Consider the following 25,486-nt stretch of genomic DNA (forward strand, 5'->3'; position numbering starts at 1 on the left):
ACAGTTATTTTGCACCAAAAATTCACACTATCCACTCAATATTAATTACGGATATATTCGATGGATCATGGATTATAATTATATTATATGTATTGGGAATCATAATCTGTTACTCGGATTTTTGTCAACCTGTTGTTGCTAGATAACCTCATAATAAGATCGCGACATTGTGGTAACTGTGCCAACGGATAATAAAAAATACATCATGAACATTAAATTGAACCGCAATACAGTAATAATAATTAATAAGTCGGTATACAAATATATTTTCATGAACGCGGTAAACTTTTAAATACGCCAAGTTCGCTCGAACGCGACCAATGGCGCCGTGGCTTAGTTGGTTAAAGCGCCTGTCTAGTAAACAGGAGATCGAGGGTTCGAATCCCTCCGGTGCCTTTGCACACGTTAGGGTTGTGGTAAATGACCGATTTAACACCCCTAACACAAGTGTAGTCATATTTTTTGCACTTTTATCCGTTGTATTTTCAGCCACACGAGTCGTACAATTTCGTAGGTTTTCTTCAATATCACAGCTTGAAAATACCGAAAATATGAACGAAATAGGTAATAAGATTTATCATTCAAACATAATATATGAAACATAGCGCCCTCAGACATTTGTCTAGAGGAAGCAGGGATCAAAGGTAATTTAAAACTTAAATGATGATTTTTTTTTTTTAAATAAACGTTTTACTTCCTATTATTATTGCGTAGATACTAGTGAATTATTGCCGATAAGTGAGCACATCCAACTACTATAAAATAATATTTTGTACATAATAAAAAAAATTAATTATATATTTAAAATTTTGTCATAGTTAATGTGGCAATAGTAGATAATGTTTGGCCATACATAATTTAAAAAACTTGGGCAAGCAATTACCCGTTTTCCTTCCCAGCTAACGGGACGTTCATGCATTTAAAAGGAAAAAAGGGGGAAATTAGAAAACCACTTTGCTGTATAGTATGTGATAAGTGTACCTCGTCATTGGACATTGAGTCACTATAACAGTGTAATGAATCATGTACCTTTATGTTAAATTATAATTTGATAATAAATCATTACATACGAAAAATGGTTCTAACGATCTGTCAGACTATATCATATTACCAACACCAAGCATATTTCATGATATAGTTTTTGATACTACTATTCGAGTAATTTATTTTTTTACCAAGATAACCCTCAGGTCGATTTAAAATTTCCCGAAAACATTTTATTTAATAAATTGTTAATATTTAATTATTATAATAGTATTAGCATATATTTATAGAATATATTATGGTAATTAATTTTGAGCCTAACTGCATTGTCGTTTTACCATAGAGCGAGGTGATTAGGTTCCGGTATTTATTATATAAATAGACAATAGTTTAAAACTATTCTAAATCTTTGGAAAATATTTTGTGCATATAAATTATAATAATATACGTAAATAGTAAAAGTTTATCATGCCTAAAAATATCTCAAAAGGAGTCAAAATAAAATATTAGACTTAGATTACAAAGAAGAAGAAGAAGAAGAAGCCATGAAATTAATACATCCAATAGAAATACGTACCTATTTTAAACATCAAGGTAAAACGTGAGCAAGATTAAAAATTCTAAATAGAAATAATAGAATCGATAGTATCCAGGTATAAAATAAATATCTTATTAATATTGTATGTTGCGCCATTGAAACTACAACACTCCTCTAAAATGTATTTAAAACTTAGTTAAAATTTTATAGGAAATGATTATTATATCTTCTAACTCTCGTAATTATATTTTATGTATTAAATTTTATGAAACAATTAATTAATCAATGGATATTAATACAATTTCACGTAACTATATGTTTAACGATGAAATATTGAATTTAATTATTCGGTATTATATTATTAATGTATTTATTATTAATTTTACGCAAGGTTAGGTAAAATATTCAACTTTAGGCCGGGCCAACATTACGCATCATCAGAGAAGATAGTTCAAAGACCATGACACTCCAAGGTCTTATATAGCCGGTATATAGGATCGATCGTATTATTATTTTAAGCAATCAATTACTATACTTTGTTTGCTAATTAATAATTAATCATTAATTACTGCGTCTATACAGTTATAGTGTTACATTGAAATTAAAACAAAACAAAACATATCATTGATTTCATAAGTTTACGTGACGTGATCCTCACAAATCACAATAACGTAATAATGTTTTATGTTACAATATTCGGATTTAATCATACGAAGAACTACCATCATTCATCAATACACACTTAAAGTAACAGCGCTATAAAACTGATGTGAGTACTCAGAGTTTTAAGTAGTAACATAAGGTGTATTGATATTATGTGATTGTATCAAAATTTAAAATATTAAAACAATATTAGATCTCTATAATGGTAACAAAAGACGTTACAAACGATAAGAGTAAAATACTTAATTGTTGTATAAATTGAACTCGCTTCTATTATTATTTATTTTTGATCATAGAGGATTAGACTTTTTATTACTGCAGCTGTTACCGTGTATTGAATTTCATTTTCGGTATTTTATTCCACTATTATTAAATTCTGATTTTGAATAACTGCGTAAATGATAATTGTATATTATAAATGCATAGACACTCAGTTTAAATACCATATTTCAAAATCTATAGAATATTGTATAATATGATAAAATATTTTTAAAAACATAAAAACTGATAAATTATACTAGAATTGGAACCCAATCATTAGCCCACAACAATTAACAGTAATTTTTAGTGATACATTTATATGATGGTTCCACGTTTTATAATTATAATATTTGGTCAAAACTACACTAAAAATATTTATTTTTACATTATATTTATGTTTTTTAAAGCTGTTAGTTTTCTCTATACTATTCGATTTAAATTGCGTATTTTCTCTTTCAGGTACAAGATCATAGAAACAGCATAGTTGAGACTATTAAGTGCTGCAGATAAACAGAGATCCGTGTCAGTAAATATCATCGTGGTTACTGGATTTTCAGCCTTAATTATAAACGTAGATATGAGAATTGCGGAAGCATGACAGAGTGTTTCTATTGTATATTTCCGGAACGAGATCATGCGTAGATATTGTTTGTCCGAAAGGAATGATGTGGACGATGAATTGCCTTAATACAAAGCCTATTAGGTGATAGGATTAAGTATAATTTCAAATAGACTAAAATATCTACTAAAATTATACTAATTAGTAAAAGTAGAATGGTACCTATAGAAAAATGTATGTGCAAATTATTCTGCAATTTCAGCTCAGACGGAATATTGTAATGTTAAAATATGATCCATTTTTGAATTCCAAGACGTGCTTCGTTAATAAATATCGATAGTGTATAGGTTAGGTATATGGCGGGAACGAGCGTTCTTAGCAACAACACTATAACGACGTTGATGATGGCAAGAAAATCGTTGGATTCTTTATGTATATAATTGACGTATTGCTGAAAATTTGATTATAAAAAAAAAAAAAACTAAAAAAAAGGTAAGTACCACAGATATCGTTATACGTTATTAGATATAAGTCATATGTATAAATTATAGTATAAAGTACATACTAATAACCACTTGCAAAACAAAAAAATTACCAGCCAATAACAGAGTATACACGTACATGGACAGGAAGAGATATTATAAAAAATAATATTTTTATTTCACAAAATATATAATTATTATACTTGCGAGGAACGTGGTTTTTGGTATGGAAAAACGTACGTGTCAAAAACGACTGATTATTATTCAGCTAACCACCACAAATTACAAAGAAAAACATTCGAGAACATTATGATCCAATATTTTACGCTTTATAGATTATGTAATATTATAAAATTATTATTACATACGGATACGATGATACATATTTTACATAATATGTGTATTTTATAATTGTAATGTATTATTTTAATATGAATTTATGATAATTATGAGTGCATACATATTTCGTAATGTATATGCATACATTTTTGTATAAAAGATATTTCTGAGAAGTTAATGGACATTGTGGTTAAATACTTTGTAAATTAAAATCGATCATTGATGTCTGTCTTTCGATTTTGAGGTCGTTTCATGACCAATAACATTTTTAGTTTAAAGTCTTTATTTGTTTTATAATGCTAGGTACGTATCTTTTGTGTATATTTAATTGTAGATGTGAAGAATACTTATAACATTTTATAGCTGGTACATTCATTTAAAATAAACCACAAGCGTAGATACAATATTATGATTTGTTCTTATAAATATAATATAATGTAAGAACATACAAATCTACAGATATTAAAAATAATATTTTAGTCTTTTGAACACATAAAATTAGCTGATCCTGCACAGTGTCACACTATGCTTAATTAAATATTAATATGTAAATAACTAATAAGTATAATATTTTAAAATATTATGCAATGAAAATTATTTCGAATACATTAAAGAGAATTACAAGTTTTATGTAGTTGCGCTTTTGGTTTTATCTGGTGTTTCAGTAATTTAATGAAAATGTCCTGTTTCCAATATGTAAATAACTGGTAATATAAAAATGTATACTAATGTATGCTTTAAAAGTATTATTGTTGTCATTTATCATAAGTTCTTAATGGTTTTCTCAAACATATACATTTCTAATATTATATGTTAATACAATATTAAGTACTATAAAGCCATAAAGGTACATTGTACAATGACTATCGTGACCAGTATTCTTCTTACGAATCCAACGCTAAGGATAATGAACTCTTCTGGCACAAAATGACCACACCATCTAATTTTATATTATACATTTTACAGTCACGAAAACGTATACGAATCAAACATACAATATATGTACAATATAATATATTATATGTTAATTTCGTTGATGTATCTAGTACCTACAATCTACATGCGACAGACAAAATATCATAATGCACTACTGCACTATAGTACGACTGGTATATAACTAAGTACATCGTCTATAAATGTTTACAATAATTAATAATAACTTATTTAATGTTATTTTAGATATTATATTGTTTATTTTTTATTTTATTAGATATTATAATATATTAATATCGTTACATTACAACTACAATTATTATGATCTCACAGATTGCGCTGAACACTTGGTACGCAAGACAGTGCGCGATTCCATTATGGTTATTTACAAAAACATTCGCTAATAATAATAAGTATAATCTTGCATGGTACGTTTAAGAGGACGCTAGTTCAGTATTCTCATACTATTCTATATTTTCGTCTCTTTAGTTTATCCTTTATTATAATAATATACTAATATAAAATCTCAAGATATAACATGCACGCTTAAAATGTTTTCTATCCAATATGACAAATAAAAATGACTAATTTTGCTGTAATATATGCTCGGTAAGCAGTATATTTTAATGCGAAAATTATAAAAAATGCATAACCTTAAAATAGAGCGGTAAAGGTCCTTGCAAATTAAAGTTGTATGTTTTTCATACTCGTACTTTTTTTTTACTTGACAAAAATATTTCAGTTGTAAATATAATGTTGTTTTCTTTTATATGCTCACATGGTTCATTGGATTTCTTTAGATGGTAAATTTTTATAACTTATAGATAAACAATGATTATATATATTGGTGTCGTGCATCATGCAGCGTAGTTATCTCGAAAAAAGTTTACCCAACCTAAATACAATTTGTTTAACCTGTATAAAATCCGATATACGATATACGCACCTATACAAATATATACAAATATATACATACGATTTAACGATTAACGACAGCTATACAGGGGGGGAGTGGATTCATCAATCATGTCTATCTTTATTTTTTCCTTTAACAATAAATTAACAACTAATACTAATTTTTGAAATTTTGAAATTTACTTAAACATCAAATTCTCGTGATTTTTTATACTACTTAAGAAGGATTCTGTTGTGATACAAACTTCTGTTTTTAAAATGAGAACCCTCTCTTTTTACTGTAAATCATTTAGTGGAAAATGTATTTAAAAATACTATTTTTATTTAATTAATTCAAAGTTTGAACGATTATCTCTCAATGATTATAATATTTGTATATTAAGGTATACAAAATATAAAACAAATGTAATATTGGATTAAATATTTATTATACGCTTGGACCATTCTTATAAATCACAAATAACGTCGATGGATTCATATTAATTACTGAAACTTTTAAATCGCCAAAGTCCCAGCGTTTTCCAAACCCATTGTCGTGGACCAATATTGTGCTGCACAAATAGTGAATAAAACTTAAACATCGTTCGTTCGCATTTTTACTTCGACACGTCGACATTTTCGGAAAAAAAAAATGACGCGCCGAATAATTTACAATAGAAAAGCGGAAGGGGGAGGGGTGGTCTTTGTTTGAAAATCGCGGATGTCTGAATCTCCACAAGACATCGCTTTAAAGCAGTACAAAAAAAAAAAAAAAATCAAAAAAAATCGTCTCGATAATCTGAAAAACGCGCTACTCGTGGGTCCAGGTTTGAGCGCTCATTGTTATGGGCCGACTCGCGTGCGTAACGTAGGTATCTGACGTTCACTGCAGAACGCGTCATCGGAGCCGATTCTGCAGGTCCACCGATGACAATACGTTACGCGTCCGCACAGCGTGACCCCCTCCTCACCGCCAACACCGCCGTTCAACCGGTAACCACTACCGCGACCCGCCGCCGCCGCCGCCCAACAGTCGTACAACCGACGAGGATAATGTAATAACGATATTACGTATGGCCTAGGCCAGGGGTCGGCAATTAAATTCTATGGAGATCCAGAAAATCAAAAAAAAAAAAAAAAAAATTACGAGGGCCAGTAAAAACTAAAAACTCAGATATTATTAGCTAATAATTGTTGTGTTATCGCAACTATATTATTGTAAAAAGCAATAAACGATAAACACCATCGTAATCTCTAAACACATCATAAAAATAGATAAAATATATATTATGTGTATGGAAAACCAGAATTATTAAAAAATATATTTTTTGTGGTCCAATTATTTTTCCTTCGCGGGCCGCCTATTGCCGACCACTGGCCTAGGCGTTCGCGTCGGACGACCGACGACGGCGAACGGGTTCGGCGGACGACCGACGCCGCACCGCCGTCGAACGAACGAGTGAACGAGTGACGGCGGACGGATTTCCATTGTACAACGTATACAGCGTCGTCGTCGTTACAATGCAAACGCGCAGTGCGTGCCGTGCCGTGCACCGTCCCGACTGTATCGGAAGAATAGTGTTTGTACAACGGCCGAACCGGTCGGCCGGTTCAAGGTCTCTTCTCCTGCACCACCGGCGTTCGCAGCACCACCGCCACGGCTGCCGCCGATAGGGCTGGACAAAGTGTGCGCGTTCCGGCGTTCGGTCGGTAGTACACGTCCAACCGCGGTCGCTGGTCACTGGGGCGTTCACGTGCTGACGACGAGAGCCCCGCGAACCGAGAACGTTTTTTACTCGATCGACGACGTTTCAAATTATTATTATTATTATTCATTTGTTTTAACGGCCGTGTTTCATATTATATTGTGCCCACGCACTAGCCAGCCATACTGAAACAGTGTTTCCGGCCGACAGACGGATTGTCGTGCTGTTACACTATTACTGCTGTGTGTATAACGGATATTGATGTAATATTATTATGACATAGAGGCGGAGTACTGCGGAACGTTCTGCGTTTTGTACGATTCGTATCGTTTTCCACCGCGGTAACGTTGGATCGAGACGGTTTTCCCGCAGCGGCCGTCGTATACCTGTTAGTGTATAGTCGCAGACATATATAGGATATTTCATTCGCGGGTTAAGCTCATTTGGCTGAACGAAGTGTACGCATAGTGTACACGGCGAAAGTAGTGTACTTCATCCCATACCTGCACTATTACTTTCCAGGTACATTATAATAATACTATTGCACGAGTTCGTTTATAATATGTGCCCCCCCCCAAACAGTCCTACCCGAGAACGCCTATCAGCTGTCCGGAGGTACAAAAACTTAACAAAGGGCAAATATCTAAATTTCAAAAGAATTTCAAATGGATATATGAACTGTGAAATAACATTCATGGAGGTTTATAATATTTTAATAAGTCATAACTTGGAAACAAAAAAAATGTACTTGTGAACATTTTAAGAATAAGTCCGGAATGAGTGCTGTGATATATGCTTATTATCTTAGACCATGCACGAATCCATCTTGATTTATAACCGGAAAATAATGTTTATATTCAAAGTTTCAACAAGTATTACATTATTAACAAGTCCCACTAAACGATAGACGAGATTAAAGTTTATTTATCATTCTATAAAATGTTATTATTCATATAATTAACCACAATCGTGTAACGAGTGCTTTCCGTGAAAGTTGCGATATCTTTCCTAAGAGGATATCACACTTGCATGTGTTGTTTCCATCTTACCATACGCAAATTTGCGTTGAGAAGATTCAATTTTGTGTTGTTAGCTTTAATATGAAAGTGGATTGAACTATAATCAACATTTAAAGAAAAAACGTTTTATCTATGTTTGAATGATTGTTTTTTTTTATAATATTTTGATTTTTAACCGAGTTATGAATAATTTAAAATTTGAATATTTTATATAGGTACGCATAATTAACTTAAAAATTTATATGTCGGGGAAAACAGATGTACGAATATAAATAAGGTTCTTACCTGAAAGTTTGATAATAGGTCAATTCACTCTAATGTTAAAGTTAACAACGTAGAATCTGTTCCGCTCAACTCAAAATTGCCATGTTGTATGTACGTTGTACAAAATGACAAATTGCTTACAAATGTAAGTTGGAGACAATACACGTGGCTGGAGAAATGATATCTTCTAACCTGAGAACTGGTGAATTTTTACTGATGATCCATGAACCCCTGGCCCTAGGGTGTCTATATATAAATAGTTACGTAGTAGTTCACAGAAAAGATTTAATTTTAATTTTTATTGTTGTTTTAGTGTATTTTATTTTATAAAAAAGTGTTATGTACCTATAATATTATTATGATTTACAACATAACAATAATACTTTTTTTTTAAATTAGCATTACAATATTAAATTACAGTTAAAATAAAAAATATTTTTATTTTTGTGAAGGGGATCGATTGATCGGTTGTTATATTTTACTTTGCAAAAGAGTATATAATACTAAAAATGTTAAGAACCCCTGTTATAATCTCTTGATGACACATAGTACGTAAAACACCTTCTTTTTGTCAACGTAACGAAATCTGACAGATGTGGTAAATGTGGCGTGCTATACGTTTTTCTTATTCAAAAGCAAAGTTATCGTTATAAAAAATTATTACGTAGAGGGATATACTCATAATGTATTCACCTCATCCAGTTGTTATGTGTTTTTATTTTTTTTTAAGAAAAATATTAAATATTATATTATAATTATTAATTTATGCAATCTTATGAAAGGTTTTCATTATACTTGTACATGAATGATCAATTATTACGATACAATTTTGGGCAAAAATGTGCTGTGTAAATTGTCAGAGTGTACTGTATATTAACAATGGACAATAATTTTACCTTTCTAAAAATATGCATTATGTCAAATGTCAATACATTTATGAGATTTGTTTTGAATCAACTAGGTATTAAATCTATTTTTATGCTAAATTTAATTAATTTATATTTTATAATATTGATTATAATTTATAATATATAATATTAAATATTTATAATCGATTTTATTAAGTGTATAAAATATAAATTAATTAAATTAAACTGTAAAAACATATTACCCATATAATTATAAGTTATAATATAATAATTTGGAATAATTAAAAAAAAAATTTTTAGTTAAATAGTTTGTTATAAATTATTTAAAGAAAAATATTGTATTATTTTGGGCTCTCTAAATGAACGAGCTCAGTTGCGCTCGTACCTTTAGATCCCCTTTAGTTACGATACTAACGTTATTTTTTTAAATATTTAATTATTTATTATTTATTATTTGTACGTTCCTAATCCCTTGTTATTAAAATATTATTATTTAAATTAATAAAACACAAACGCTGAACTATATTTTTACAAACGTATTAATTAAATAAAAAAAAAACCACACATAGTTATAGCACTAGATCGGTACTTTTCTATCAAGATATGCAATTTTATATAATTTTTGATGGTAGTACACACAATTAGTGTTATTGTTGTTGAAATCTAAAACACCTTTAATGTGATTATTTTGATTTTTGAGTGTTTTGACACATTTGTATCCTTATTCTCATCGAAACGTATCGAATATCGTTGACGACCTCAATGATAATAACTTAATAATGCTGATGTAATTTAATATATGCAATTTATATGTAATTTGACTATTTTACTACTCTGATTTTCAAAATCTATTTATCTATTTATGCTATAGTATATACATAATACTATATCTATGATATGTTTACACTTTTCTCAATTCATTTGTTATAAATAAAATTAGTATTTTAGTATTTTGAGGTATATATTTGACAAATATTGATTTTTTTTTTTTATAATATGAGAGCCGTGAAAAGCTGAGATCCGTCTTATCAAGATTATGGGGGGCTGCAGCTGACAGTCAGAGTACATGGGGCATCGTTTTCTTCAAAACTGACCAATTAAAAATATCGCTCTTTATAGGTGTGCTCGCGAGTAATGTAAATCATTTACCAATTACTGATTAATGGTAGTCACCTTAACCGTGGTATAAATTATTCGACTATCAATTATTCTGATTTGCGGTCCATATTATTAACGTTCGCGTACGGTAACCTTGAAATTGTTTATTGTTCATGTGTCAGCTTAAAGAAAATTTTGTCGTCCCTCGTCACTATTCTTCTATGTGTCCACGTGTCATGCTGAAAGTACGTTAACCTCATAAATTAGCCGCATGATTTTAGAATAGATATAAACATAATATTAATTTTCAACTAAAAGTTTAATTTTCTTCATACACTGTCGACAAAGCAAATGATTTTTAAAAATATTTTAGTATCGGATGTGAACCTTTAACATTGAAATTGTAGTGCTGGCTAGTGATTATCTACAAACATGCGTAAATATGTAACATATTTTAAGTAAGTACGCAGATGCTTTTAAAATTTGAAATTTTCGTTATTCTGTAAATAAAATATAATTTTAAGTGGCTGATATGCACTCTACCTTGATTAGTTGCTTGGAATGTATAATTCTAAAAAAAATAGTAGTGTGGTAACACTATTAGACTATGTAGATTGTTTTATCAACATTTTGTGGTACTAAATAAATAAATATTTATTTACTCGCTATGAATGACAAAGCAAAAACGGACTAACGGAAAATGTCATTGTTATGATAAATTTTTTACTTACACATGAACGTGGAAATGGAAACCCGCTTTTAAACTTCGCTACGAATATACTGTTCAGCGGGCTTATAGATAAAACTTTCATCAGTGTAATCTAACTTTATGTTACTTGATATTTACTTTCGATAAGTCTTATGAAACCGTCGTCATGGTCTCCACCGTACAATTTATGACCGAAACATTTTCGTTTTTCGTGTCTACGAGTGCGTATTCGTAAAAGTGTAATGTGCAGCGCGACGTAATTCCGGTAAAAATCTTCATCTACTACCTACCTCACCATTTGTGTATTTGTAATGCTCATATTATTATAATATGAAACGTGTAATATAATGTTATACAGCAGCGGTGAAACAAATTTTGCTTAACTCCAGCTGAACGAGACTTGTTTCACCCGTTTTCAGAGGATTACGCATTCACTCGAACTATTCGTCTGAATGATAGTATGTACAAACTCACCTTTATTATTCATTAGTTCTCTGCATAAGAATCTAGTGTGAAGCTTAGAATCGATTTTATTTCTCCAGTGTAATCAACCTTATCTGAATAAACATCTGCACAACTGCGCATTTTAATAATTGCCTGCGTGTAAGCATAGCTATTATTATAGGTGTCCAGCGAATTGGTTAAGCCCAACTTCGGGTAAAACATTCATCTTTGATTGTATATAGTTACATATTTATTACTTACATACTTACATATATTATTATATAGGTATTATACTAATTTCTTATCTTTAAGCATTATTGGTTAGGTAAAACTTATAGTTTAGGTACTTTTATAGTTAATTGTCTTCATAAACATAATCATTGTAATATTCTTAAATTCTTTTAAGCTCGAATAACCATACCACGTGGCACGTATCACGTCCTTGTTTGTTTAGTAAACATGGCCCAATAGAAACTGTTTATGCTTTGATCCTAAAAAGTCTGAAATTGTATTTTGTATAACATATTTAAATATATGATTATCCATGTATTTACCTATGTTATACATAGTCATATGAGTTATATTGTTTTAATCAGATCTACGTTGCACTATAAATATGCACGTAACAAGATGTATCTGCGTTCTTCGTTTCTTCATAACGCGAATTTCAGCTGTAACAATAAACAGATTATGATTAAATAATAATGATACACGATAAATTATTAATTTAATAATTATTATATTGTAAAAACCATTGTATAGCCGTATTTAATTGATGTTATAATAATTATATAATAGGTATATAAAATGTTAGTATTTCTGATGGTTATTAATTTTAATAGATATACTTTTAATAGATATATATACGCATGGGCATGACTGCGAAAGTGTTATATGCGTTAAGGTTCTATGAGCAGCACGATGCACACCGTTTATTTTCTTTACTCAATATTGACTGTTGGTATTGTTAACGCTATCTAGCGGTAGGTACACAAAAACCCATTGAAACCTCCGTGTGCAATTTAATAAAATAATTCTATTAAATCATTCATCAAAATTTCAAATCATTGATAAAATAGTTACGTATCTATATTTCATATACATAATATATTTATATCTAATTTTAACTATTAACATGCATCATATTAAATACTGGCGACCACAGGACCCCTAGTAAAGATTTAAATATTTTAAGGAACGTTTAAGAAAAAAAAAAACAATAAATAATAGACACTATTTATTAAAACACATGTTCTTATTTAAAAATCTTTTATTATAAGGAGAAAGGAAAATAATTTTACTCATAATCTGTAAAAAATGTATTTATAATTAATTGGGTGACATTTTGACAATATTATAAATTATAATTTTATACTGGTAGATAATTTAAAAAACAAACCCATTTAGATTTAATATTGACTATTGAATCTATTTTTTCGTCGAATTTAATGAATTTAAATTGGAAAAATATTTTTGTAGTTTAAAAATCATCAGAATTAGCTCTATTTCATATTTGTTTTTAGATTTAGAATCTTCAAAAATGCGTATAATATTTGAATCACTTGACTTATAGCCTATGGGTTATTGATTATAATTTTTATTATAACATTAGTAGTTAATAATGTTAAGTTTATCTCTAGAAGCAGTGGTATAATTCGGTCATGTTTATGGGGAGAGGGGAAAGAGAGAGAATAATGTTTGTACATTTTATCTATTACCCTATTAAAAAATGTGAATGTTTTACAAGTATCATAAGCACCTGTCAATACAACCATTGTGATACTATGTATAATACAAGTAGATGTATAAATGTAAGCACTCATGGAAAAAAAATTATTACATAATATTTAAATATTTACAAACAATTTATATTATGGTATGACATTACTTATGTGTACGTAGTCGTCCCGTGATAAAATAAAACTCAACCACTCAGTGTACTTTTATGCCACAATACAATATAATATGTTTCTTTTGCGCAATAGAGTTAATTACGAAGTAATATTATCTTAGTTATGTACAGCTAGTATAATAGGGAATTGGGTTTTTTTTTGTATTTTGTCTATAAATATTTTATAGTATAGCGTTAAATAATTACATAAATGTGGTGTGCTAGTCTTTAAAAAGTATTATTTAATTTAGTTAAAAAATAAAATAAAGAATTTTTTGAAGTAAAATAATATAGGTATTGACGTGTATATTTTTTTAATGAATATTTTATTATTTATACGGATATTACAGTATTTTTTATACTTGAATTATATGAATATTCTAACATAAAGTAAGCGTTTGGCTTATTGAATACTTATGAGTAACGTTCTGTATAAAATAAATTGCCTAATGAATATTTTTTAATCATGAAAACTATAATTATTTTAATTAAATTAACAGAACTATAATACGGCGTTAGTGAACGATAATTTATACACGCGAAAGCAGTATGTGTTGTAGAGGTCATTGTAAAAAAATAATTATGGATTATAATGTTACAGGTATTTAGATTTTAAACCTTTCAGTTTGATTGATTGTTGTATGTTTTCTAGATTTTAATCGCAATAAGATGACAAAGCTAATGGAAAAAATATTACAAACATCCGTTAAATATTAACCTTTTGACGAGGCTTATGAATTAAAAACATGTCGAGGTCAAATACATTAGAAATCCGTAGTATAACATCATACGTTGAAACAAAGGGTGCTAAATTTATTTTTCCTACCTCTATGATTATGTATAACTCTTTGTTTAATGTGTTTATACATTTTATTCCAACATTTTTTTTTTTTACATTGTGTGATAGGTATACTAATCTTATTTGACATTGCTTTTAGTATATTTGCTTAAAATGTTGAATATTTTATTCGCAATAATTACCTAAATAAAAATTGTATCGTTTCAAGTTGTAAATTAAAATCGGTATAACGCAAGCTTTTAACCCATTATAATTTTATTAGTTTTTGATCTTAAAAAAATTAAACATCTAAATACACTTATTTGAGTTATGAATACGCAATATTATGAAATAAATTAACTTGAATTCTTTTCAATATATTTCATTTTAATAAATAATTATAACATATTTTTAGGTTTATACGTAAATCGCATTTATTTAATTTGTTATTATTACGATTATTTCGTACAAAATCATTATCGACGCGCACAATAATCGTCAAAAACTAATAAGTATCTAATTGACGAGAATTTTTTTATTACCATCCCAAAATATTAATAATAATAATAATTTAGACAGTTAACTTGTCAATAAAACATAATTATTATTTTGTAATTGTGGTTAACACTATACAGGATCTACAAATGACTTGTGTTGTTTATAGTGTATACTGACCAGTCATTATGCACGAACTCAGAGTACGTGAAAATCGTTTCTTTCTCAAATGCACGTTTTATGCAGGTCCTTCGACCTGCAATTTCGCAAAAAATTCAAACCCTTGACCCGATTACTTGATATACTTGTTGCCGTTTTTCCCTTCGCAGCCAAGCCGCGTCACTGAGGTCGTATAAAATGATAACGATTCTCATAATTACAGTTATAACCAAAAAAAAAAAAAATATATATGACTTGGAAACAATACGTGGTTACTTTTTTTGTATATGTATAATATAATATGTATATATTCTATGTTATATTCTTTTTGTTTGTCGTCAGATATTTTTTTTTGATTTTTTTTTTTTATAACGCGTGTGACCTAGTCTCCGTCACCGTCGCCAACTTATGAACAATGGAGCACGAAGGAAATTGAGGAAATCCGTGAGAAAGTGTGCGTCCGTGTGTGGAGATGAACAACATTTGCGTATATACATATATTATATTATTTAAGTGTACACAATATACATACACGTTAAAATATATATGCACGCATAAATTCACACATTCACATAACAGCATAAACATAATATAATATAGTAACAATCGTGATATGTAAAAAAGTAAATAAATCATAATATTTTTGCATTTTTCGAGGAGAAGACAGAGAATAATAACGTTATAAATTTTTATTCATATCGTATTACCCACGTTCCGTGGCATTGAGCAAGGTTGTTGGTTATAACTGTACTGGGATGTAATAATAATATACGTATTCGAGCACCGTGTACGTATTGCGAATGACCCCATTAATAGTTCTTTAACACGATTGAGTCACCGCATGCAAAGCATGTGTTTCCTGAGGAAAGACTGAACTGTAATACACCGGGCATCACGAATACTAGCTGCGAATAATATTAATTTAATAACTAAAAGATAGTTAAAACAGCCGCAAGTTTAAGCATTATCCGATCGTCGAAACATAAGAATAAATAACCACTTGTTGGCTATTGAACTAACCCTAATATAAAACGAAGAAATTGTTGAGAATTAAAAATTAAAACCACTGATAGTCATAAGCATTTTATATATTTTACATTTTCTTAAATTTGATCTCTATAATTATTATCGAAGTCCAGAATGTCAAATAATTTGGGAAATCTCATAATAAATAATATTACCTACGAATTTATGTTCCTTCAAATTTTTGTAATTTTGCCAAGTGACTTGTTCCAAGTCTATAGTGTATAATATTGAAAATAGCTTCCTAATTGATGGAAATACAGTGGAACCTTGATAACTCGAATCGGTTGAGGGCGAAAAAAATTCGAGTTATCGAAAATTCGACTTACAGAGGTTACACTTATGATATGTTATAAAGTAGGGGCCAAGACATTCTTTCGAGTTATCGAAAATTCGACTTATAGAAGTTCGAGTTATCGAGGTTCCACTGTATGTAATATAGCGTAGTAATACTTTCAATAAAGTACTTTTAACTTATTATATAAACAATAAACATACAATTTTAATCGAACGACTATACTGATAAAATTATAAATATTTGTTTGAAAATAATTCTATATGACTTGCGAGAGGTGAAAAGTTCTAAAATACATATGGATGTGTATTGTAGAATGTATAATTTATTAATATAAGCCTCTCAAAACAATTCAAATACAAAGAAAAAAAATAATAATGTTTCTTTTAAGTATATTATTCCTTATTAGTAAATGTATTATAATTTTTTGATTTAAGAAAGTCAACTCCGTTGTTGACTTATAGAATAAACATAAAGCATAAATAAATCCAAACATAGCATATAATATGACTTGTAAATGTATTGTGATACTCGTGATCCATAATCTTAAACTCTTTTACTCCTTAAAAATAGATATTGTTTAAAAAGATGACGCGTTGAATAATTCTTTGAAAATATACAATAGACATTATAATACAATAATATAATTCGACTAAGTTTATACCTATAGCTTATTTATTATATTATTCGTGTTTAGTACTTAATGTTTGGATTTTAGTTTTTGTATTATGATAAATGTTGATTGGTTAGTTGTATATCTATAATCCATGTATTTATAGTACTCGTATTTAACAATTTAAAATCTTTTTAAATAATAAATATTTTTTATTTATGTAAACCATTAGTTAATCATTTAGAAGATTTTATGTATTTTGTACTTATTTTTGGTTGATTAAATTTTAGTTTTAGCCGAAATGAAAAATACATAATTTCGTGGTAATACATAGTATAAATAGTTTCAAATTAATCTAAATATTGTGAAAATGTTATTGTACTCGTATATGGAATAAAAAAAAAAAAGTTAAGCTGATTCTGATAAAAATGGGGGTTGCATAAGAATTCTAGTTTTTCTCTAATTTTTCATTAGTCTTATTAGATTATTTTAATAATTACTAAGCATTTCAATTTTGAATTTAACCAATCACATCCAATCTATCATCAGAAACTACCATCAAAGTTGAAAATTAAAGTTATATTAATGTACTAATGATAACACAATTTTATTATTATTCTGATGTAGCTTTCCATGTATAGGACATGGCTTTGTCACTAAGAACTCGGGCGATTACCGATCACCCATCCAAGAATTAGCGACATTGGACATTACTTTACCACAGCGCTATACAGTGACACAGCCTAAAACTACTTATGCCACACCATTCTCATATTACTTATTATCTATTTAACAATGTGACATTTTAATAATTAAAAAAAAAAAATTGGTCAAGAAAATGGTAATGAATAAAAATAAAAATATAGATTAATATTTAAATAGAAACAATATTACATTTGTGAAAATTTAGTAGTATAATAATGTTTGTTTGACAAGTTTAACAGATTGGTGGTAAAACAATAAGATACCTAATATGTGGATGGTACGACGCACGCATAAGGAAAAATATAAAAATAATTCGTTGAACGTTTTTTTGAACCGATGCTCTCACACACTGGTTACCTGGAACGTAATCTTTTCGAGAAATAATAAGATGGTTGTTAAAATATCAATAAAAAAATGTGGAATTTGTGAAAAAGAAAAAACTTGTGTGAAAATATGTTGTTATAGGTGACATAGAAGAAAATTTATACGGCTATTACGCCACGAACTTTTGAGATAGATACAGGAAAATTTGTACGGCCCTAGAGATCTATGTGATTGGCTTAATCCATCATTTTCTGGTAAAAAATTTGAGAACACGAACGAGACTGTCTGTATTGGAACTATGTCGGAAAAAATTCAAACAGTGTGCTTGACTGGTCAACTTTGAAAAAGAACGAAACTGAGGCATATGATGAGGTTTTACGTGAGCAGACACCGAAATCATATGCCTAGAGTCCAACAGAGCAACAGAGATATGTTATCTGTTGACTCGGCAACGTGGAACGGTCTGTTGGAGGTGGCTTACAATGGGTGTGGACTGTGGGACGTGGGTATACAATGTAATAGGGCATTTTCTTACACACGTGCATTGTAAACGTACGCTGGTGGTGCGGTGACAACGCCGGCGGCAACGATGTTTCACATACAACTAATGGTCGTGGTGAACAAACACTTTACATGGACGGGGAAGGACAAACTTATATCCCTGTGCATTATTTGATGTTAAACCCTAAGACATAATTATTTTGTTTTATTTGAAATCACAACGTAAGTCTTTTGGCGTGCGTATAACGTTTCGTGTTATCTTTATACTGTCTTTCGTCGCTATAAATTATATTTGAACACGAAATGTTGTTTTGGTAAAACTTTAAAACTTATTGAAATCTGACACTCTATCAAATTCTTATTATATAGTATGAACATTGAACAAACAGTTGGATATAAACTTTAATCGTACTCGCCGAGTTATATCTTGAAAAGATTCGGTACATAAATATTTATATTTCGTACGTCATATTGTATAATTATACTTCTTAAAGGGCTATAGAGATGACAGGTGTATCTTCTGAATTCTTCTCCAGCCCCCAGGAGATCTTCCGCGTTTTCAAGGCTTTTTGCGAACCAATAACATAGATATATATATCTATAATATCAATATATAAATATATATTAAATCATGGTGCATAAGGCCGTCACAGTTTTTACACACCTATTACATTGTTTAAACCTGTACGGAAATAGATTGGTTTATTGTGTGACTAATAAAATATTGTCTTTAAGTGACTGATTTTGTCATTTTTTTTTTTTTTTTTTTTTGCTCGTGATTCTACAATAAATTATTTTGCATTGATATTGTATTGTAACAAAATATAGAATAGTTGTGGTGGTGTTTGTATAGTTGAGATAATATTGTTTTATTAACAAATACACATATATGTGTAGAAAATATATATTTAAATGATACAAATAGACCACAACTCGCAGGTCCTACATGCAGGCCACATAATATTTATGTTTTAATCAATTATTATGTTTTGTAAGGTTATTACAATTATGGTGTACGTGTATATCATACGTGTAGCGTTATATGGTGTATGTTTATGTGATATCGATTATTATGTGTAAAATACTCGGGTTCAGATTTAATTTTCGCCGAAGCTAATAAAATAATACAAATCATTCCGTGCACGCTGTAAAAAACACAAATTGTTTTCATTTGAAATTATATAGATGCATATATAATCCACCGAGGATTCGCAGTCAAATTTAAACAACCGACTCCATATCATTATAAAACATAAATATTCAACGCCCGTACATTTCATCTATGCTTAAACTCTTATCGTGTACTATAAAATGTAATAATATAAACCTATCATATAATGTATGTATACGACCAGTGCATTAAAAGATAAAAAAAAAATATATATTAAAAAAAAGTACCCGTGTGGCCGTGTATGGGCGTGTGTAGCGTATTGCGATATGATATACATGTAACTATTTACAATTCTGTTTTAATTGTACCGAAAAATATACTCGAGTAAGCCGACAGTTTTTGTGCAATTTCTTTTTATTTCTGAAATTGTTAAAAAAATGTTTGTGTCCTAAACAAGCTGTACATTGTAACTACCAATTATATAATCGTAAATTGCACACAAATATAATATAATAATATATGTATGTAGGTACAAAATAATACGTAAACTGTACACGTCGGTGGGAGTGTGTAATTTTTCGGCATAGACCGTTGTCGTTTATATATGATACGGGTGCGCCAAGAAAGGTGCGCTGGAGAATTAACTGGGTAACGAGGTAGTTTCGGAATTCTCTCCTCTCCAAAGCCACATAAAAAATAATACAAATTAATAATATTATTACAGAGTTTAGATATATTTAAATAATTTTAATATGTATAATGAAGATGATTAAGAATGCTTAACTGCTCTAGATATTTGAGCGCCTATATGCAATTAATATAACATAGAATTTTATATCGTCTTATACAATTATATATTATATTATATAATTGATAATTTGTATTCCGTTTTAATTGTGACTTAAAAAATGGTGAGACCGTCAATATTTTTACTCAAATAACCATTTTTTTTTTTTTTTTTTAGTTTTTCAGTCATAGAGTTTTGTTATTTAGAGATATTTCACGACTCTAAGCCAGCACAACTTAAACTTGCCGGGTACGTCGCTTGGTTTGCGTATATAATATTACAATGTGTACTGTGTAATAGGCGAATTGAATAATATTATAGGATGTGATCAGAGGGAACGTAAATTGTACACTCAATGACACATACGCTTGTACACACCGCGTAGTACAATGCGTCTGCAGTTTTCGAGACGTCGCCTCGCGATGGAAGCAGAATTATTGCTATCATCGGTCAGCGTTTACCGTGCAAAACTCCGGAGCAACAGCAATGACTCATTTATCCGCCAGGAGGAGTCTAATATAACGCGTACCTATATAATAATAAACGTATATAATAGACACACAGAAGAGCGAACCGGTCCTAAATACTTAATCGGGTAGGGCATAGCCGCCATAAATAATTCACCGTGTAAATTACCATGACCGTACGAACATATAGACGTCTATAATAAACATTATTATATATTATATATATAATATAATATATATATATGTATAAATATATATAATGGTTATATGCGATTTCGGCGATCGAAAACACGGCGACGTTTGTTCATCGTGTAATTCGCGTATGTATTAACCGCGGCCACGCGCATCGTCGTTAAGATTTTTCCGAAATTTTCGTTGTCGATATGGTTACATTAATCAAATAACGAGGGGCACGATTGAGTTCAATGCTTCGGGGTGACCATGAGAAAATGTTCCGATGCTTGCACTTATTCGCGTGTTTCTTCAAATGTTACGGTACGATTTATTATTCGTTTTATACGGATTTAAATAAGTGCACATAATAAAGCATTAAACGCGTTATCGTGGATATACTATAGCGTATTATCTCACGGTGTTCGTTTTCGTCGTAGACAACCAATAATTTAGAGTTAAAACCAAAGTTTCGTAACAAAATCTAGCGATGGCAGAAGATTCTAACTGAAACTAATTCAGTATTATCCCATTAATCATAATTACGATTTTTAGATTTGTGAGTCGACTAGTATAAAATATATAAAATATTTTAATATTTATATATCAGTGACGCTGTGTATTCGTCAACACGTGTAAATGTAACTGGTACAAAACTGATCAAAGGTTTTGTTTTCTCGAGATGTCCACATGGTACAGTTCTTTATAAATAATTACAATATCTTACGTTATACGATTTATCGCGCAACACCACCCATAGAATTAAGTTATTATTTTAGGTACACTTAGATATCTATTAAATAGATAATTTACTTACAATACAACTGATTTCATTACAAATGCATATATGTGCGTTGACGCGTTGTTCCACTACCATTGACTATTATGTGAACCATGCAGTTAAGTGATTTATCTGGTGATTTACATTTGAAATTATTCAAATAAAATGTTTTTTTATTAGTGATAACCGAGTGCCTACTACACCGAGTAATAAGATTAGAAATAAAACTTCTATATGAGACTATACGTTTCACAATTAAATAACGTACGTCGTTTAACCACGCGCACATATATACGTTATAAGTACTCTTTAATGCTTTTAGTTTATTATAATTCATTGTGAATTATGCTAATATTTGTGAAATATATGTTTTCTTATTTTTAATTATTTTTTGTTTTTAAGTATAAAAATATATTTTTATTAGGTGCTTATTACATTTTTCAAGAACAAAATTTAAATGCTATTAGCTATTAGATGTTACAACTATTATAGTCTTGGTAATAAATTGAAGTTTGATTTTAATGAAAGGAAACACTTGAAGAGAAAATAAATAATTAAGGTTTAGTAAGAAACCGATGTCGTGATTATAATATACTCATACAAATAAATCAATGCGTTTTAGAAGATAAAATTAATAAATTATTGTTTCTGGTTCATAAAAATAAAGCTTCAAGTGTAGAAAAAATAATAAAATAAAAAAAGTAGAACTCGTAGAACAAAGGTTTGTTTGAACAAAATTACGACATTATGTTCATACGTCATTCATCACACTAGCTATAATAGGTAGGTATAATGTTCTTAAACGACTAAGACGACTAAGTATATGAAAATCATAAACCACGTCGGCTTATGGCATTCAGATCCCAACTGCTGATATGGGAAAAAAAAATCGTTTGGGACATATGAATAAGTATATATTATAAAACTCGTGACGCAATTACGATAGGGTATTTAGTATTTTACTATAGTTAGGTAATAACAGTTACTGGTCTAAATGTGACTTATTATTATGTATAACAAAACTATAGAAGCATCTTCGTTGGTTAGGTATAAATTCCTACGTAAAAATGTTTGTATGTGTGTGACGTGTTCGGTGAATAACTAATAGTAACATCAAGCTGTTTTTTTTTTTAAAACGAATTACATGTTCGTTTTCCGGCACAATTGGTTACAGTCGATTTTGATCGATAATATAGTCTGCACCACTTTTGAACGAGGACGTTTCGTTGTTCGAACATTTTACTTTGGCCTCTTCCTTCTCCTCCTCCTCCTCCTCCTCCTCCTCCTCCTCCTCACAAACGTACTATAGTATATCACTATTCATTTTCTATCGCTGATAATGGGTCCCAATGAACACGATCATGTGATGGGTGGAGGATTATGAGTTATTAGTTTATGATTTGTGTAAAAAGTCATATAAAAAAAAAAATATATGTGTTATTTTTTACACATATTATATAAAATCAGTCGAATTTTACGATATCAATCAAATAAAATTGAAATTATTATTAATAATAATTATTTAAACAATTTATCATACAAGTGACGGATTACTGCTATTAATTTATTATACCTCTATATTTTGTTCTAGCAGTAGCCAAATTGTATTTATTTTTTATTTTTAAATATTTAAGTATCATAATGTTCAGTTGTATTATTTTTAGTTGATCCTGGAGTTTCAATAATGTTCAATAATGAGTAATTGCGAAATATCGCTAGGGATCGTGTTAGGTACATGACAGAGAAGGTGAATTATGTAAATTTGTTTTTCTAAAAGTTTTCGACCATGATTTAAATACACATAGGTAGTTTATTTCACATATTTTTATTTTCAGTATACTCAATATAGTATGATGTGCTTACATAACTTTTTTTTTTTACCTTTTAAAATAATAACGCATGGTGGTGACTGACGCGCCCTTATTGTGTCCAAGTGTTCGACAGACCGTCGTCAAAAATATGACTGGATTTTATTTTATTTTAAATTTTAAGTCTATTACATTAATGGAGTTCATTAATTTTTTTAAATTTTTGTCTTATAGTTAAACAACCATGCGGGGGTTGTCTTCGGGCATCGATGATACCGGCGGTGGCTGTGACAATGATATTGACCAATTTCAAGGAAATGAAGCAGAAGACCACTTTGAACCGTCGTTGTTCACTGAATATTCCCCACTTCCACTGCCCGAAGATGTGCATAATGCTTTCTTGGCCGCCAACTTGTTGTTGCTTTACCTGAACCTGGCTAGGCTGTCAACTATGTCAATTGGTGACGCACATCAGCTACCGAATGTCGTCAACGACCGTGACGACCGCAACGACGACGATAACAAGTTAGTTTTTTTTTGTCAAACATCTACAATATACCTAGGTATAAAAATTTAGAGTTGTGGTTTAGACCGTTTTTAATAGACAATAGTACTATGCTGTTATGGTCACATTAATATTTATTATATATCAGTGGCCTGTCTTTGTAGCTCATAAAAATAATAAAGGATAAACGATTAACAGATTATTCAAATTTAAAGTACGATTTCAAGCATAACAAATCACAGAAATAAAATGGTTAATATCTGATAATATTAGAAAAAAACATCTTAAAAAATGGGATGTCATTATTTGATTATTTATCATTGAAAAACTTTAATCATCCATTTTATTATGATACACGCCATTATATTTCATTAATGAAGTAAAATCAATAAATAATTTTTATAATTTTATTTACGTGGGAGAAAATATATAGTTTATAGTAAACTAAGAGAACGTTTGTTGTTCGAACGGGTTTCCTTTTTTCCAGCTATTTTAACAACGTAGTTCTTATTGATTTCAAAGACAATTCAATTATTTAGAAGCGACTTATTGGATATCTTTATAGTCGGGCTTTTTATCTTGTAATATTTTGATATTGTGTGTTGCTTATTATAATTTTATTGTTAAGTTGTTCTACGTTTTTTTAAATTATTCGAGAAAAATATGCTTATTAAAAAAATCTACGTATAGTTTAAATAAATTAACTTAAAACTACGCTAATTAAATAAAAACATAAAAATATATATTTATTTTTATTTAGTAAATTCGATGAATACGATAAAATATTAAATTTAGTTATACCATGAAAATAATTTGCATGCTAACACATATTTTATTTTCTAGTTCACTGTTATTGTAAAATTATTTAGTCTGGGTCACCTAAATTGAATTCAATGGCATTACCTATATTTCTATTTTTTTTTTTGATGAAATTCGTGGTATATTGTGTTATCAATTACCTGCTTATTAAACTAATAATACTTCGTCAGAATGCATGACCAACGTGACTTGGTCATCAAGTAATAGTATGTGTTATAATGGAATGAATACTACCCTAAATGTGTAAAACTACAGACCCAATTCAAAAGATTATAATTTATCATGTAGAATATTGGTATTAAGTAGTAAGCTTATGTTTAATATAATATATTTATTCGTTTCTATTCAAAAAAAATATGATAAATTATTAGAAATAATTCATTCATTTTTAAAAATTTTTTAATTCAATTTAAATATATTTTTATATTTAATTATATTACCTATTTATACAAATTCAATACGTATAATGTATATATATATACGTAGGTACG

General features: G+C 29.3%; 1 protein-coding gene and 1 non-coding gene across 2 annotated transcripts; both read left to right on the forward strand.

Annotated features, from left to right (window-relative positions):
• Positions 1-322: 322 nt before the first annotated feature.
• Trnat-agu lies at positions 323-396 on the forward strand. The gene has a single exon. It is a non-coding gene; the product is annotated as a tRNA-Thr (tRNA).
• A 6,835-nt stretch (positions 397-7,231) lies between these two features.
• On the forward strand, positions 7,232-25,199 carry LOC112602801. Its single transcript, XM_025351126.1, has 3 exons — positions 7,232-7,881; positions 23,906-24,196; positions 25,166-25,199. The coding sequence occupies exons 2-3, from the start codon at positions 23,916-23,918 to the stop codon at positions 25,197-25,199; spliced, it is 315 nt and encodes a 104-aa protein (XP_025206911.1). The 5' UTR covers positions 7,232-7,881; positions 23,906-23,915.
• Positions 25,200-25,486: the final 287 nt, after the last annotated feature.

This window comes from Melanaphis sacchari, unplaced genomic scaffold (assembly GCF_002803265.2).
Source record: "Melanaphis sacchari strain LSU unplaced genomic scaffold, SCAv2.0 Contig105_pilon_pilon, whole genome shotgun sequence".
NCBI classification, from domain to species: Eukaryota; Metazoa; Arthropoda; class Insecta; order Hemiptera; family Aphididae; genus Melanaphis; species Melanaphis sacchari.